Below are 17471 nucleotides of genomic sequence, written 5' to 3' on the forward strand. Positions count from 1 at the left end.
ATTCAGCCCCCCCCCCCCCAAAATCAGCCCCACTCTGCCTATGTCGTGTGTGTCAGCCCTCAGCCCGGGATGAGACCGCAGCCGAGCACTTCACAGGTCTTTAAAAGACCATTTGCACGTTAATGAGGCCTTACTGTTGTTTCACCCCTTCTAAGAGCCCCTGCAGCTCCACTCTGACTTTTGCTTAAACTAGATTCAGCCACCCCCCAAATCAGCTCCACTCTGCCTATGTCGTGTGTGTGTCAGCCCGGGATGCGACCGCACCTGAGCACTTCACAGGTCTTTAAAAGACTATTTGCATGTTAATGATGCCTTACTGTTGTTTCACCCCTTTTAATAGACCCTGCAGCTCCACTCTGCCTATGTCGTGTGTGTGTCAGCCCGGGATGCGACCGCACCTGAGCCATTCACAGGTCTTTAAAAGACTATTTGCATGTTAATGAGGCCTTACTGTTGTTTCACCCCTTTTAATAGACCCTGCAGCTCCACTCTGCCTTTTGCTTAACATTCAGCCTCCCCCCGAAATGTTTTCTTAGCCCCCCTGCCCCCCACGAAATTTGGCTGCAGTTGCACCTCTGGTACTTACTAAATACATTACAATTTGGTTGGAATTGTCCCACCTCTGGGTAAGCCCTGTTTGCGCAGTGATTGGGTGGTATTCACTGCGTATGTAATTACCTGGTATGTTAAATATTGCACCCTTCTTAAAATTTAGGACGGTCAAACCTGCCGTAAACTTACAGGGGAAAAGTGTGCTATTTATAGTACCAAAGTACCACAGTCTGCATGTTAGCCTCCAAAAACTCAAAACAGATGCTATTTATCGTGCCCCATTTTTCTTGCTTGATTTAAATTTCGTCTCAGATTGAGGATAGTAACAAATAAGGTTTTATTCAGGACAGATTTGGAAAAAAGGCCTCTCAGACGTTCCTGCAGGTCAAGCTGCTGGTGGATTCTGCCCTCTCTCATTAGATCTGTTTGAGAGAGTTCTGTTTCTAGCTTATGATCACTCGGTCTGGGTTTGGTGACCATTTGCGTATGCCTGGTAACTTGTACCTATTTGCACTTTATGGCTTGTCTGCTTGCTCCTCAGTCAGTATCTGTGCAATGTGTACAGACTGCTATTGTGCTGCTGCTCTCAAAGTCTGTTTACTTTAATGTTGGCATATTCATGTACTCCTTTTCTAGAATGTTAAAGAGTGATATTATCATGATCTGAATATTTCAAACACAGTAAATCTGCAGGCGCAGGGCAGCTCAGTGTTTTAGTGTTACAAGTGAAATGACTAACTGCTAGCACGATAATGTAATATGCATTTGGTTAAAACGCTACTCTGGCTGGAAAAGTAAAACGCGACAGAAAAAAGTTGGGAATTAATGTGGTCTGATAAATGAATTGTTTCTTATGCTTTGAAGCAGTTAACTTAGCCTGTCTTGTTGCTCAAATTGGTGTATTTTCTGGTATTTATGTTTCCCTCATCTTCATTGCTTTATTTTGCTTGTGAGCAAGTGTCACTGAAATGTCACTCATAATTACACTGTATTGATGACAATATCACACACCGCAATCTGAAACCTTGGCAGCTATGATTTAGCAGCAGCCTTTCTATAATTCTTCTCGTGTGTGACGAGTGATCAGCTTGTGTGCTAGTAGCAGTGACATTATGGTTTATTCCCTCCGTCAGGGTTGGTTTCATGAAAAGTGTGGCTGCAAGTGTAGTCCACTCCAAATTATTGCATTGATTTTAAAATGGTTTATTTTAAAATGGTTTCTGCATGGCACATTATGCAATCAATGCGTGTAATGATGTTGATAATCCTCATTCTGAAAACTGTATTTACTCGAAGCAGGTGCAGCGTGATTGTCATCACAATGTCACATCATACACTGAGTACTTTCCCCCGCAGGAGACACAGCCCTGCCTTGATGGAATATGCATATGTTAAAAGCGTATGCACGCATTTAAAAAGTGTTTCCTTTTTATTTATGTTATCAGCCTCATGGAAGTGAAAGAGAACAGCGCAAAACAACAATCGATGGACAGAATGCAGAACAATGTCATACATTCACCCCAGTACAGAGATCTGGGCCTAAATCCATCGTATTTTTGCTCACCATGCCATTCCAGTTTGGACCCAGTCATATGCAAATGGGTCCAAACTGGGGTGACGAAGTGAGCTAAAGAACGATGATGGATTCAACCCAGATCTGTGACTGGGGGGGTATGGGAGTGTCCAAAAAGTTTCAGCACTCTGTCCATCATCTCCTTGTGTTTGGTATAGCTGAGAGCAGAAGCCTTGTACTGCTAAATGCACCACTGCAGTCATACATTCCAATAGACCTGATTCAGGCTGTCTCCCGCATGACATTTCCTCTTCTTCAATGGATGTGAAAGGAGGAAATGCTTTCTCTCAAGTATATATATTTTTTTAAATAACCCACTTCCTCTTCTAAAATGTTGGCATGTATTTGTATGATTTAATTACTATTCTCGGTGTCACCTCAGCTGCTCATGCCATGTGCCATGGCTGCCAGCAAGCCACATAGGAAACTGTGACATCCTGGTTTGAATTTAATCACAACCTCAACACATTTACGGCCAGTGTGTAGCAGACAAAATGACTTTCTGAAGTGTTCTCGCTTAACTCCAAGCCTGGTCATGTTTTCCCATACTATTGTGCGAACCTCTCTGTGCAATCAACAATGGACTGCTTTCACAGTGAATGAGCTATGTTTAATTAAACTGAGCAAATGGAATTATCTTGAACCCACAATACATAAAATTGCCATATCCATGCATATGATTTGCTAGTGTCCTCTGTCTTTTCCTTGAAAGCAGTGCTCATACAGTGTTAAAATCTTCTTACAGGTGCTGCTTAATCTCTCAACGTCAAAGCATATGTAGTCTGGAAACATCTGACGAGGGCAGCCTGTAGTAGGTAAAGTAGTGAAGGTCTAAATATGTGCTTTACCAAATAGCTTTGCTAGAAAATTATTCTACATAACCGAATGTGATTCAATATATGCTGGTCAGCTGTGGGTATCCTAAAAAACATAACGACGATGGATCGCTGGCTTAACCTTAAGCGAAAATCCACTGAAGACATCAATGATGGGCCATCATGCTCAAAACAAAGGGAGTTAAGTGAAAAGAAAAGGAAGTTTCGCAAGTACGATGGTGAATATTTATCATTGGGTTTCACATGTTCAGGTTCAGAATATGAACAGCAACCACAATGCGTGCTATGCTATGAAACTTTGTCAAATGAGGCCCTGAAACCTTCAAAATTACAAAGACACTTGGAAACCAAGCATGAAGAGCATGCGACTAAATCCATAGAATTCTTCAAGAATAAAGAGCAAGAGCTCCTAAAAAGTAGAAAAATAATTAAGAAAACTGCAACGGGCTCCGTTAATGAAAATGCTCTGAAAGCTTCATATGAAGTGTCCATGCTCATAGCAAAAGCTGGAAAACCGCATACAATTGCTGAAGAACTAATAGTACCTGCTGCTAAAGCCATGGTGACAGCAATGATTGGAGAAAAAGCAGCAAAAGATTTACATTTGGTGCCATTATCTAACAACACTGTAAAAAAGCGAATTGACAACATTTCAGACAACATGAAGGAACAGTTGATCGAAAGAATTTGTAAAAGTCTGCATTATAGCCTACAAGTAGATGAAAGTACGGACATAGCCAATAAATCTCATCTCCTGTGTTACGTTAGATACGATTTTGAGGGGAACATTTGTGAGAATTTACTGTTCTGTCGTTATTTGATACATACCACTGCTGAAGAGGTCTTCAGCAGTTTAAATGACTTTCTGACATCAAATGGAATTCAGTGGTCCAAATGCATAGGAATCAGCACAGATGGGGCACGTGCCATGTCTGGGAGACTAACTGGACTTGTAGCACGAATAAGGGAAATTAACCCTTCAGTTGTATGGCATAATTGTTGCATTCATCGAGAAGCATTAGCCACTAAGAAGATACCAGAGGAATTAAAAAAGGTCTTGAATGAGTCCGTCAAAATTGTAAATTTTATCAAAGCTAGGTCACTAAATTCAAGGCTTTTTGAACAGCTTTGTCAGTCCATGGATAGTGATCATCATCAGCTTTTGCTGCATACAGAAGTCCGATGGCTGTCTCGTGGTAGTGTTTTGTATCGCCTTTTTGAATTAAGAGATGAAATCAGAGTTTTCGTCACTGAACTGGAATCTCCATTTCCACTTGGTGAGCGCTTACATGACCATACTTGGTTAGCTATGCTGGCATATATGGCAGACATCTTCACACATTTAAATGCACTCAATTTGAGTATGCAAGGAGTAGGTATCACAATTTTTTATGTTGAAGACAAGATTGAGGCAATGATAAAAAAGTTAGACTTATGGGCTCGTCGCTTAACACAAAGACATTTTGATTCTTTTCAGAACCTGAAGACATTCTTGGAATCTGCTGATGATGAATTATCGAACAAAGTCTTACAAATTTTTAACCAGCATCTCCAAGATATGCGGTGTAGTTTCTGTCAGTACTTTCCACTTCCGGATGAAAGCAAAAACTGGATTAAAGATCCTTTTAATGTAGATATTGACAATTTAATGGGGCTGACAGCATCTGAAGAAAACGGTTTGATTGAAATCTCTACAGATAGTGCACTTAAACTTCAATTCAAGGAAAAGTCTCTGAGTCTGACAAACTTTTGGCTGCAAGTACGAACTGATTATCCTGAATTATCAAACAAGGCACTTAGGGCCTCATGTAGGTGGCCTGGCATTTACCACTTCATAAATACCGAATCATACCGATTCGGTATTTATGAAGTGGTAAATGCTATGTAGGTATTTATGCGGTAAAAATTACCGATTCGTAGAAATTCGGTAATTACCGAATCGGTATTTACCGATTCGGTAATGAGGCATACCTTCCCATTGATGGGAAGGTATGCCTCATTACCGATTCGGTAAATACCGATTCGGTAATGTGGGGAGCACATGCAAGGGTGGCAGGGTGTCACATTGACACCCTGTTGCACCCCTGATTCGGCCATGTGTGCACATGTGGCGCACATACATGCCCTAAGGGCATGTATGTCTGCCAGATTGCACACTTAAACGTGCACAAAAATGCTTTTTTACACCTATTCGTTATTTACCACCAAGCTTTAGTTGGTGGTAAATAACGAATCCCCACACCCACCACACACTCCCCCTACATCTCATTTCATGATTCGGTATTTACCGAATCGGTAAAATTACCGATTCGGTAATTTTATCGATTCGGTAAATACCGAATCATGAAATGATCCCCCTACATCTCAAAAGCCTAAATACCGGCCGGTAACGGTATATTTACCGAAAATCGGCCGTTACCGACCAGTATTAGGCTTCCTACATGAGGCCCTTAAGGTTTTACTTCCTTTCCCCACCACATATTTATGTGAGAAGGCTTTCTCAAATCTTATGTACCTTAAAAATAAGAACAGAAATCGCTTGCAAAATGTAGAATCTGACCTAAGGATTCAACTTTCCGAAATAAAACCAAACATTGAAAAGTTAGTCGCCGAGATGCAGCACCATCCTTCCCATTAAAATGTTTTAATTTTTGCATATTTTTCAAGATAAAATAATAAAAGCTCTAGTAATGCAAGTATTTGTTTGGTGTGTACTTGTTTGTGTATTTTTTGCGAATTATTGTTTTAATTTTTTGAAATTTAAATTGTAAAAATTGCTTGGGGGTCCCCGGACTCCAGTAGTGATTCAGTGGGGGTCCTCAGGAGTCAAGAGTTTGGGAACCACTGTGTTAGAAAAATAAATCAGTGATACTAATATTACTGAGGTCATACAAAAAAATGATGCGATTTTAAAGAAAGAACTAGCTAATTACCAAATTTATCTTAAGGACAAAAAATTACAAAAAATGCAATGTGATCAAGGGGATTATGAATGAGGACGGATATTTACTTTCGCCCGAAAGTATGATGACGCCTCCAATAAACCGATTCAAACCCCCAAATATCACAGTTAAAGATTCAAGTTTCTCCTCTAGTTCTGCCTCACTTTCCTCTATGGGAAGTGATATAAGTGAGGGTCCCAGAACCAGCATGATTAATACGAAACCACCTTCCGTTTTTTCACGAGAAGTCCAACGATTTCGTCTAGGAAACAAAAAGAGAAATCAGGCAGACGAACAAGGCGGGGTGGCAAAATGAACACGGGCCGGTACAAAAGCAAGAATGGCAAATGGACAGAACAAATGAGTAAGGAGATTGTAAACCACAATGTGGTCAGTGATGCAGTATCAGCTAATACTAATGCAGTAAATGTTATCAATTTGTCCTCTAGAATTTTGAGTGATGTAGAAGTATCTGTATTATGTAGGGGTTGGATTATTAGTACACTGAAAAACCATGCTTAGAAAATGTGCATTTCGATCTGTACAAATTTGTCCGGAAATTGAAATTAAAACAGTTTTTTGCAGAACATCCGACTGCACGTTGTGTTTCGACTAATAATGTTTGTAGGTCTGAATTTACTATTGCTGATATACATTTGTCACATGTTTTGACCACAATACATGACGAAGGGGACACCAATGATTTGGTTGAGTTTGCACGTAACATAGAGATTATGGAAGACACCCCAATTGATAGTGGGTTACATAATACCTCCAAATTTATACAACCTAGTCATACTACATCTGCAATAGATGAATTCTTGCTTAGAGTTACACATGACCTATATCATTTAGAAGAAACACACAATATGCAGAACAAATGTAGACACCTACATAATCTAACCAAAGATGAAAAACTGTGTCTGAATTCATTAAAAGATGATACCAGCATAGTCATCCGTGAAGCGGACAAGGGAGGCAACATAGTCCTGATGAATTATGCAGACTATGTTGCCGAAATAGATCGCCAATTGAGTCAGGCGGGCTGCTATAAGAAGTTACAGTCCAATCCAACGGCACAAATTGAAAGAATCATCAATGCCAAACTATATGACTGGCGTGAGTCTGGCCTAATCACAGATCAGGAATATAAGTATCTCATTGCTCAGAATCCTAGACACCCATGTATCTACATACTCCCCAAAATACATAAAGGGGGTCTTTTTCCCCCAGGACGCCCTATAATATCAGGAAATGGCGTACCGACTGAACATCTGTCAGAGTATGTAGATACGTTTCTTCAACCTTTTGTTAAGAATTTGCCTTCCTACATAAGAGATAGTAAGGAGTTACTCTGCAAATTGGCTGATTTTCAATGGGATACAGAAGTCTTCACATTCGTTACTATGGATGTGGAGAGTCTGTATACTTGTATAGAGAAAAAACAAGGACTTAGATCATTGACCCATTTTCTGAACAAAAGAAATGCCAGTCATCTTGAGCACACTCGTATGTTGCTCGAAATGGCTGATCTGATACTAACCCAAAATGCTTTCTTGCATGGTGACAAGTGGTTTTTACAACAACAAGGTACTGCCATGGGCTCCAGGTTTGGGGCTTTATGAGATGGAGCACACCTGGGGCCCGGGGGCTCACGTCTGGATTGATAACATCTTGTTTTATGCCCGATACATTGACGATATTTTATTAATATGGAAGGGTAGTGAAGAAGATCTAAACACGTACTTTCTATATCTCAATAAAAATACTTTCAATGTAAAATTAACATCCAATAGTTCCAAAACAGAAATTATGTATCTGAGACTATATATAGTTGGCAACAGTATTCAAAGTGACATATTCAAGAAGGCTACTGCTTGTAACAGTGTTCTACACGCTGATAGTTGTCACCCCAACTCAACCATTAATGCCATTCCATATGGCGAGATGGTACGAGCACGCCGCAATTGTAGCCAAGATGCTGACTTTGAAAGAACATTGAATAACATTCAGGAGGATTTCAAGAAGAGAGGTTATAGCAATATCTGCCTCAACGAAGTTGCCGCAAAAGGCGAAAAGGCTAGATAGAAAAGATACTCTGGAGGATAGGATTTCCAAATCCGACAAGAGGTATCAAGAACAGGTTCTATTTATCACTGAATATAATATGTATAGTGGACACATCTTTAACATATTACGCAAGAATAGGCATCTTCTTCAATCTAACTCCTTGCCTGAAAATATTGTTTCGATTAAACCGCGGGTCATTTATCGCAAGGGCAGAACACTGAGAAATATGCTCTGCCCGAGCCATGTTAAAAAACCTAGAGCGAGATCCCAGTCGTGGCTACCTGACAAACCTAATGGTTTCCATATATGCGGCAAGTGCTGTATTTGTGAATTTGGACAGAATAAATGTAGTAGTTTTCAATACAATAACTCTAAAGAATACAAGATATTCTCCTTCATAAACTGCAACACTACACATACTGTGTATGTGTTAAAATGCTCATGTGACCAGATTTATGTTGGCAGCAGCACCAGGTGCTTAAAGATCCGTATTCAAGAACATGTGAGAGATATAAGAAACAAGAATGTACATTCCCCTGTAGCTCAACACATATATGATAAACATCTGGATAGACCACAGATCACATTCCATGCCATTGATCAGGTTAAGAACAACATCAGAGGGGATGACAGGGAGATTTTACTAAGACAAACATAAGCGCTATGGATTTGTCGTTTGAGAGCAGTTATGTCTGGTCTCAACTGCAACAATGAGTTCATCACTTTTTATAATGAAGTATATATATGCGGTGTTAATCATTAAGTACTTTATGGCTTAAATGATAATATGTATAGAGACTTTGAGTATCTTCCAACGATATATTTTGCCTCCTTTGACTATTATGTCTCTGGTTCTTTATGTAATACTATGTATTATGTTGATTAAGAACATGTGATGTTTGTCTGCATATTCTTGAAATAATATGTAGACTGGTTAGAGACTTTGGTGTTCACAATCAATGATGTAGCTTGTTTTCTTTGAGTATCATCTTCTGGCACACTTGGCTGTATGTATTGATAGGGTTGCTAGTCAGTACATGAAATTTGTAAATATAATGGTTTAACTTAGGCTGCTTTGAATAAGCACTATATATATATAGGTGTCATTTTGCCAATAGAAATAAGGATGTCATAATTAAAGTATGTGAGTTAGTCATCTAACATGTTAGAATAGTTAATCCATGAATTCATCTGTCAGTAACAGGGCATATGTTATAGATATAGACATGTTTTTCTTTTAATTATATGAATAATGGAATAAACAGGTATAAAGACTAATATGGTCAACTAATATACTGATTCGCACTAAGGATACATTATTGTGACACTATTGAGTAAAACATTGATAAATGGATCAATAGATCTAGTGTCTATACCCTTGTAATACTTCTATTGATCAATGTTCGATGGGGATGATTAACTTTAACAATAAATAGTTGAGATAATTACTTTAGTGGTATGACAAGATTATAACTTATAATATACATGTATTGTAACAATAACTTTATTCAATATAAATTTTGCACAATTATAATAGCTATGCTTGGTTTAATATGCAATACATGAATGCCCTATTTACATTATAAAAGTAATATTGCTTATGACTTTAGCTTCCCTATTAATACATGTCCAGTTCTGAATAATATGTTGGGAAGTTTGTGACCATATTATAGACTCTAGTTATGATCCATGAATACGATCACAACAAGCAATACTTGTCTTAATATATAATTATAGAATATGCTGCATTTATATCGTCTACATGTCCATATTATATTCTTCAGTTACGATTCATGGTTTAACAAAAATCTTTTCATCTTGCACCACTGGATGGCGCCATGACATTATATTAATAGGTGTGGTTTGAAATACGAGTGGCCAAAAACTGATTTTTTAGGTCTCGTTTGAGCCAGCGCTTTAGCGCTGCTCTCGCGAGAGCTTTTGTAAAAGGGCGAGCTGGAAGTGCAAACTAATGCTTTTCAGGCCTCCAAATACAGTGCATGTGCGCCGGGCGCGCGCACCATTTGGCAGCCTGAAAGCACTAGTTAGCACTTTCAAATCCCCCGTTTACAAAAGCTCATTTCGCGGCCGCTTTGATGAGAACATCAAAGCTGCCGCGAAAGTGCTCACCATTTGCCACCCCCTCCCTTATCCCACTTCCCTCACAATGGCGACAGCTTGTTTAACAACAACCATATCAAGATACAGAAAACTCAACAAAAGGGAGCGAGGGATGCTCAAGTTGAAAGTATGGATGGGATGTTTGGTTACCTGTTTAGCAAAGGAATTGAGATGTTGTTGCAACTCCATCTTCCATGGGCAAGGAAAAACACATGCAGTCACAACTACCAGAGAATATGTCGCAGTAACAGTATACATCCACCCCATAAAACTGCTTTATGATGCGGCAGGCCGCAGTCAGAATGAAAACACAGGCCCGCTCCACCCGTGTTAGCCTCGGGATCGCACATGCAAACACGCCAGATTTAGCAAACAATGCCAGGAGTCCACGATACCGCAATAAGTGATCATCAGACCATTACCAGGGAGTCTGTTCCAGGGTCCAGGGGTGCTGACGCGTCGGTAGTAACACCAGTCTGCGAAGTAGAGTCTTGGTTAAAGAGGTGCCCAAAGGTCTGTCGACTGAGCCGGCTGCCGGCAACAACTCTGTGTATGACTCCAACTGCTCCTAGCAATGAATTAAGTCTTCTGTCCACCCACCGCTTAATCATGTGAGCCGCCTCCCTGCTCCAGCAATTCGCAACCAGACGTTTAGCAATTAAGAGTAAAAGAGCTACTCATTTTCTGTTCACTTTTGTGATAGATGAAACATAACCCCAAAAAGCCAGTTTCGCACCCCCAATATTCTCTCCCCAGTTAGGTCCCTGAGAATACATCCAGCAGTGGCGTATTTGAGGGGACGCCTATGCCAAAAGCCCGGACACAGTTCGAGTTTTCCCAGAGCCCCCTTTCCCATAAATACAATGAAATATGGTATAGCATATGTAAAAACTTAAAATGAATCATTCTAAAACTGCTGCTAAAGGATATTCGAGCAGTCTGAGATCAGCAGTACCCTTATTCGCGATCAGATAATGGGGGCTCAGTAACTGATCCCAGGCGGGCACTGTTTGCTTTTACTTGTTTAAAACTACCACCCGTCCCAAGCTGGAAAATACCAGCTGTTGTGGTCCATTGGAGCTGCTGCGATACCTCATGTCGCATGGTCAATGAAGTCTTGAGTTCACTCAAGCAGACGGCAGGCATGCGGGGAATAGCGGGGCAGTTGGCAGCTAACGTCGCCCAGGCATGGGCTTGCTGCTCTCCTTCCGTCTCGAATATTTTTTCTTTTCTTACTTTTCTGTACATTAATTACTTTTCTCAAAATGTGTTTAGATGCAGTTTAATTATTTTTACATTCTTGCCTCCGATGCCTTGGAACTAATTATCGAGCATCGGAGACACTTTGCTGCGATGAAATGTTCTGAAAAGTGCGTTGCTGTGAGCAGGGAATGGCCATGGCTGACTGCAAGAATGCTTCTGGTCTGTGAGAGGGCAGCGGAGGGCGGAGGCATCTCTGAACTGCTCTGGGTGGGTCTCAGGTTGCAGTCATTGTAAAATTTCTGATACCGAGGCATCATAAACACATAATCCCACAATTCGTGTTACCTAATGTAATCTGCACTTGCAAATATTACAGATTGCAACCATTTGTATGGCATTTTACCATTAGGGCGTCTTTTCAGTACAGCTCGTGTCGTGCTTTGTTTAATATCCCCGTTGGGTGTCCTACACACACCACCACCCGTCGCTGCTTACCATGTTAACCCGTCCTCTCGTTCTGCTGTAACCATTTTGTCATTAAACTCTCGTGTTTCATCCGTTCATCTAATGGCAGGCAATTTGCAGAGCAGACGACGGGGTTCTCGCTGCAGTCCTGTAACTTTTTTTTATTCCTAGGAACATTTCAAACAGATTTTTAGGTCTCGTCTGAGACAGCGCTTTAGCGCTGCTCTCGCGAGAGCTTTTGTAAATGGGGGATCTGGAAGTGCAAACGAGTGCTTTCAGGCCTCCAAATACAGTGCATGTGCGCCGGGCGCGCGCACCATTTGGCAGCCTGAAAGCACTCGTTTGCTTTCACTTTCGCGGCCGCTTTGATCGCGATCGCGATCACTTTCACACAGTGCATTGGCAGCCTGCGTGTACATTTCGCGGGCGCTTTGATGTTCGCAGTGAGCCGTGTGGCCACTGCGAACATCAAAGCGCCCGCAAAATGTACACACCATTTGCCACCCCCTCCCTTATCCCACTTCCTGCTTGTCTTGTTTCAAATGTCATCTGTATTAGTATTGCGCGCGAGGAGTCGCGCCAGGCATTCGTTTCTTTCGAGACCTTCCTCCAGTCTGTGGCATCAGTCGGTGACAAGTGACATTACAGAAGGTCATGTCACTTTTAACTGCCTGCATTACATCTTTCTGATTTCCCCCGTGCTCTTCTTCTTTGTGTGATTAATAATATTTAATTTCAGAGCCTGCACAGGAAAGCGTGATTTAAAAAAACTTCGCGGTTTCATGTAAATCGTGTTTATCTCATAATCCGCTTTTGTGCAACCTGTGTACAATGCAATTTAACATTTTTCGATTTTTTTTGTACATCATTTGTGTACACAGTTCAGAATCTACAGCCCAGGGTTGGGTGCCTGACGTGTAATTATAAGGTATATCGCGGATCCTCGCCTTTCTGCACCATCACACCGACGGAATAAGAGCCGGATGTTGCTTGTCACCACTTCAGGCTTTCAAGATTCCCAAATAATTTCCACCGCGAGCGTAAAGCCGATAGGCCTGGCATTGACTGTCAAACTTTCAGTTGTGCCATTGCTTGTTTCTGTTTGGGAATTGTTTTTTTAAAACTTTATTACAATAAGATGGCTAACTGTGGATGCACAGGCCTGCACATGCATGAGCGTCCATCTAGCAATTATTTTCATAGAAAAGTTTTCAAAAACATCAAACTGGCTTTCTATGCATATTCATAGGCAACATCTTGCATTTCTTTTCCCCTGTAAAAACAACAAGCATTTGCAATGCAACAGGTGTCGCATTTGCGAGAGTTTAAGCTATTAGTATTGAAATGGCAATGCCTTTTATTTACGTTTTTAAACCCAAAACATAAATAAAAGGCATTGTCATTTACAATGTCAATAGCTCATACTCGTTTATTATTACTGATGGAGTCAGCAGAGTAGCACTTGTAGGGCTGGGACGCAATGAGTTGTACTGTTTTCTCTGCACCCCTCCCATCCCCCCAGCCCTGCTCCCTGCTTTGTCAAGACCCCTCCTGCCCCCGAGTTCCGTGTTAAACAGGAGCGACCATGCACGCTATTTGTTATTTGGCGCTTGGAGCCTAGGCAGACCTCAGAGCACCTTTCTGGCGCAGGCACGTTATCCATACAAGCTATCTTATGCCCTTACATTTCTGAGAAGCTTTTCTTCTTTATAAATAAAAACGGTTTCCGTGCCCTGCTGATGGTTAACGGTGGGTGGGCATCTTCTGCGGGGGGGGGGGGATGGGGGGTTAAGAAGCGGCAGAGTGGCCAGGTGGGGAAATTGAGTCACTGAGTAGAGCTGCTTGTAGGGCTGGGGCGCAGTCAGTCGTACTGGTTTCTCTGCCTCCCCAGCCCTGCTACCTGCTTTGCCGAGACCCCTCCTGCCCCCGAGTTCCGTGGGCTCAGGGCCTCTTGGCTCAGGCGCGCGTTGCTATAATCCTGCTCGGATAAAATCAGGCCTTCGCCAGCCACCGGCGCGGTGACCTGCAGTGCTCAGACTGGAATGCTTTTCACAGCTTTGCTGTGTTCTGTTTTCAAGCTTTTACTTCCAGCCCTTTAATTGCCCCATTCCATCTCCTTGGGGTGGAGGAAAGGCATTCAGAGAGGCCACGGGCCAGTGGCTTAAACTACAATGGCCGCGCTACATAAGCTCATAAAAGTGCACTGTGCACTAAATAGCCTCAAGGCGCTATTCTAGCAGCGCTTTGTTGTATGACGCCGCTCACAGCACAGGATACATTCTGCTTTACACCCCCATTTGTTGTAGTTATGATGGCGCCTTTATAGATTATTTGTGTTTTTATCCATTTGTTTTTGTTCAGTAAGAAGCATTTTGCCTGCTGGACATGCTCGCCTTTTATTTATTTACATGTAGTAGTGTTATATAGCGCAGACAAGAGGGTGTCAAGGCGCTTTACATGTTGCATATTAGTCAGCGTTTTCCATCAAATGAACATACGCTGCATGCATCGCTGTCTTACGTGCAGGAGCAGTTCCATTCTTGGAACCCGGTGTCTGCCTACCCCGTTCTGCCCACAGTTTGCTTGTTTTAAGTGCAAGCATAAAACAGCAAGGAGTCCTCTCCATGCCTCTGCAAATGATACCAGGCTTAAATTAATTGACAATACTCCTCAAATACTTGTGCCCTGACGTTACGGTACGTGGCTTGTCTAAAGAAAGTGGCGTAGCTGACATTAACGTGAAAGCTCGGCATGAGGGCCTTTTCCAAAACCTACATTTTAAATGCAATCGGTCCCGTATTTGCGAGAGTTTAAGCTGTTAGCAATATCATTTACAATGCCAATAGCTCAAACTCTTGTAAATGCGAGACCTATTGCATTGTAAATGCTTGTTATTCAGTCCACCCAAAACATCTTTGCAACGACCTTTGACCCCCCTCACTGAAACAAAAGGAGATAACTTTAACATAGAACAGTCAGTAGCTTCTCACAAACGTATGACGTGTTTGAGTTGCTTAGACTCCCTTTCGAATCAATTAAGGGTTGTTCCTTTATCCAGTTCCACGCAAGTGTAGAGTAAAGCCCGCAGGCTAACTTGGGAAAACAAATGCTATCTGAGCCATTTTTTTTAAAGTAACAAAGAAGTTGCCGATGATAAACATAGTCTTGTTCTGAAGTCACTACTCTGCTGGAAATGAATGACTAGATATCCCTAAAAGAAAGGCGTCCCCCAGATTAAATATGCATAAATTCACACTCGGTGACACACTGTGGTCTGCACACCCATGAATACTAACTTTCTGACATCACGCCCGTGTGTAAATACGTCTGACAAACGCACATTTTAAACCACCAGGCAACTTAATTTCTTCTTTTCTCAGGCAGTTTCCAAACAGAAATATGGTAACAGCATAGTTTAACATGTTTGTGTTTGAGGAGGCATGAAGGGATATAAATGAAGTCGAAAAGAGCTTGAAAGAAAAGCCATGCTCTGTTATGTATGTTACTTGCAGACCACTGCACGTTGCAGCAGTGAGCGTTAAAATTAAATGAAACACCTTGCCGCCTTGCATTCCAACCCACAAACGGACTTGTCTCTTTGCAAGCGAAGTTTTAATGAATGAGTACAGTTATTTAATTAGATCAGATTATTTTTCTCCTCTCCATACGTTAAATGCTGCGCTGACTCTCATGGTTAATGGAGTCATTCAATAAATAATGTCACGATATATTTCAAAACCGTCCACATACATCAAGCACATCTACATTCTACATTGCCTATTTTCAGTGAGTGTTAGAAATGCACCACTCCATAAAAAAACAGTTTGTTTTACTTCTCAATGTTGGATGGTCTTTTTAGCTTGTTGATTTAAAGTTCTGCAGTAAAATGTCCACGCAATCAGCTGGCTCATCCTCTGGTCAAACCCCAAATCGATTTTCCTAGTTGCTTCTATGTACCTACAGCTTTAAAATAGCAAGCATTTGCAATGCAATAGGTCTAACATTTGCGAGAGTTTAAGCTGTTGGCATTGTAAATGACAATGCCTTTTATCTGTTTTAAAAACCAAAACATTAATAAAATGCATTGTCATTTACAATGCCAATTGCTGAAACCCTCGTAAATGTGAGACCTATTGCATTGCAAATGCTTGTTTCCCATGCATTCCGTTGTTTGATACCGTGCATACGATTACATCAAAATAATACGGTTACGCTCCATTAGAGTTGTAGCAGAGTAATATACATCGTTTGAGAAATCTTTCCGGTTTTTATAACAGTTAACCTTGCAGATAGACTTGAAATGCGTGTTTTTTCACTTTATTGGTATCAAGGCAAGAAGCTCTGATTATTATTATTTTTTTTTTAAAAAAATAATGTTTTAACATAAAATAATAGCTGCATCTCATCTGTTGGATGTTCAAATAAATACATGTCTGCCTTACATCTGTTTAAATTCTTATAAACTTGAACACGTCAAGATGGCGCCCAAAGTTTTCAAACAAGTCATGTGACTTGGTAGTATCCTAAGCGAGCACACAGGTGTGAGCATTCAGGAACGGGTATAAAATACAGAGATAGTTTCCCTACATTCTGGAGACATCCTTGGACCTTGTACGTATGGAGGAAGCGACAGTGCTATGTAAGTAGCGTTGCATACAGCATAGATATAAGATTAGAGGCGTGTGTTGTGGAACTTTTCCGCCTTGCACCTGATTCTAAATATATTTGCTAAGTAAGAGAATTTTGGCTATAGCATCTGTCTTTACTAAGTGCTTACAAGAAACAAAAGAAGTTTTTTTTTTACCTCTGTAGTGCTATTGAGACAACATTTGTCCACACTAAAATGGCGCTCAATGTTCGAGCAATAGGTTTGTTAGTGTGACTTTTTCCGAGTGACAAATAGACGTGGACATCTTGTAAGTTACTGAGAAATAGATGCGAGCGGATATATTAAGTTCTTCTGATATGTCTATGTGGCATCCGCTCAGTTTGGTCTCCGTGAATGGGACGGGCTGGCGGAAAACCTTGAAGGATCAAATCCTTTATCCTTATTCCAATCATTTTTCCTAAGCTTCTTGGTCTTCCAAATTCTCCATCCTTGAACATTCAGAGAGCACATCGTTTAGGCTCAATTTCGAGTTCTGCTGTCTCCTCTTCCTCTTCAACAAGACCTAGGGGGGTCATCTTGTACTTTTTAGACTACACAGACTTACTTAAAGTCCTACAGGCTGCCAAGCAGAAAGGAAAGATCACTTGGAATGGCTCTAATCTCTTTTTTGCACAGGACTACGCCAAAGCTACTGCTGACCATCGGAAAAGGTTTTTGGAAATGAGGCCTGCTCTTCGCTCTTTGAATGCTCGCTATGGCTTATTTCACCCGTGCCTCTTTAAAGTGACTTACAACAACAAAACAACGAACTATGAGGATCCAGAGTTGCTTCAACAATTCCTGAACTCTTGTAGGGTAGACTCTATGGACATTCATCGAGCATAAATGTTTTGATTATCAATCCTTTTCATGTTATTGTATTTGTTATATCTTTGTCACTGCTGAATTTTGTTAAGGTTATTTCTTTTTGAATCCCTTTAGGTGCAGTTCTTGTGACCCTTTGATATATGTTATCTTCTTGTTCCCTGGAGACCGTCCTCCTTGTGCTGCATCCTCACGGAGTCCTCGACCCAGTGTGCTATCCTCCTCATGTGGTCCCA

At 41.1% G+C, this 17471-nt stretch overlaps 1 protein-coding gene across 1 annotated transcript; it reads left to right on the forward strand.

Annotated features, from left to right (window-relative positions):
* The first annotated feature begins 3064 nt into the window (after positions 1-3064).
* LOC146812968 (zinc finger BED domain-containing protein 5-like) lies at positions 3065-17256 on the forward strand. Its single transcript, XM_085615235.1, has 2 exons — positions 3065-4720; positions 16834-17256. The coding sequence occupies exons 1-2, from the start codon at positions 3065-3067 to the stop codon at positions 17254-17256; spliced, it is 2079 nt and encodes a 692-aa protein (XP_085471361.1).
* Positions 17257-17471: the final 215 nt, after the last annotated feature.

Source organism: Triturus cristatus, chromosome 7 (assembly GCF_964204655.1).
Source record: "Triturus cristatus chromosome 7, aTriCri1.1, whole genome shotgun sequence".
In the NCBI taxonomy this organism is placed as follows: Eukaryota; Metazoa; Chordata; class Amphibia; order Caudata; family Salamandridae; genus Triturus; species Triturus cristatus.

Excerpts from the sequence above, each read along its gene's own strand:
- LOC146812968 (XM_085615235.1), top strand. The coding sequence starts at position 3,065 with ATGGATCGCTGGCTTAACCTTAAGCGAAAATCCACTGAAGACATCAAT. Across the intron at positions 4,721-16,833 it reads TGACAAACTTTTGGCTGCAA|CTTCTTGGTCTTCCAAATTC; the intron begins GTACGAACTGAT and ends ATTTTTCCTAAG.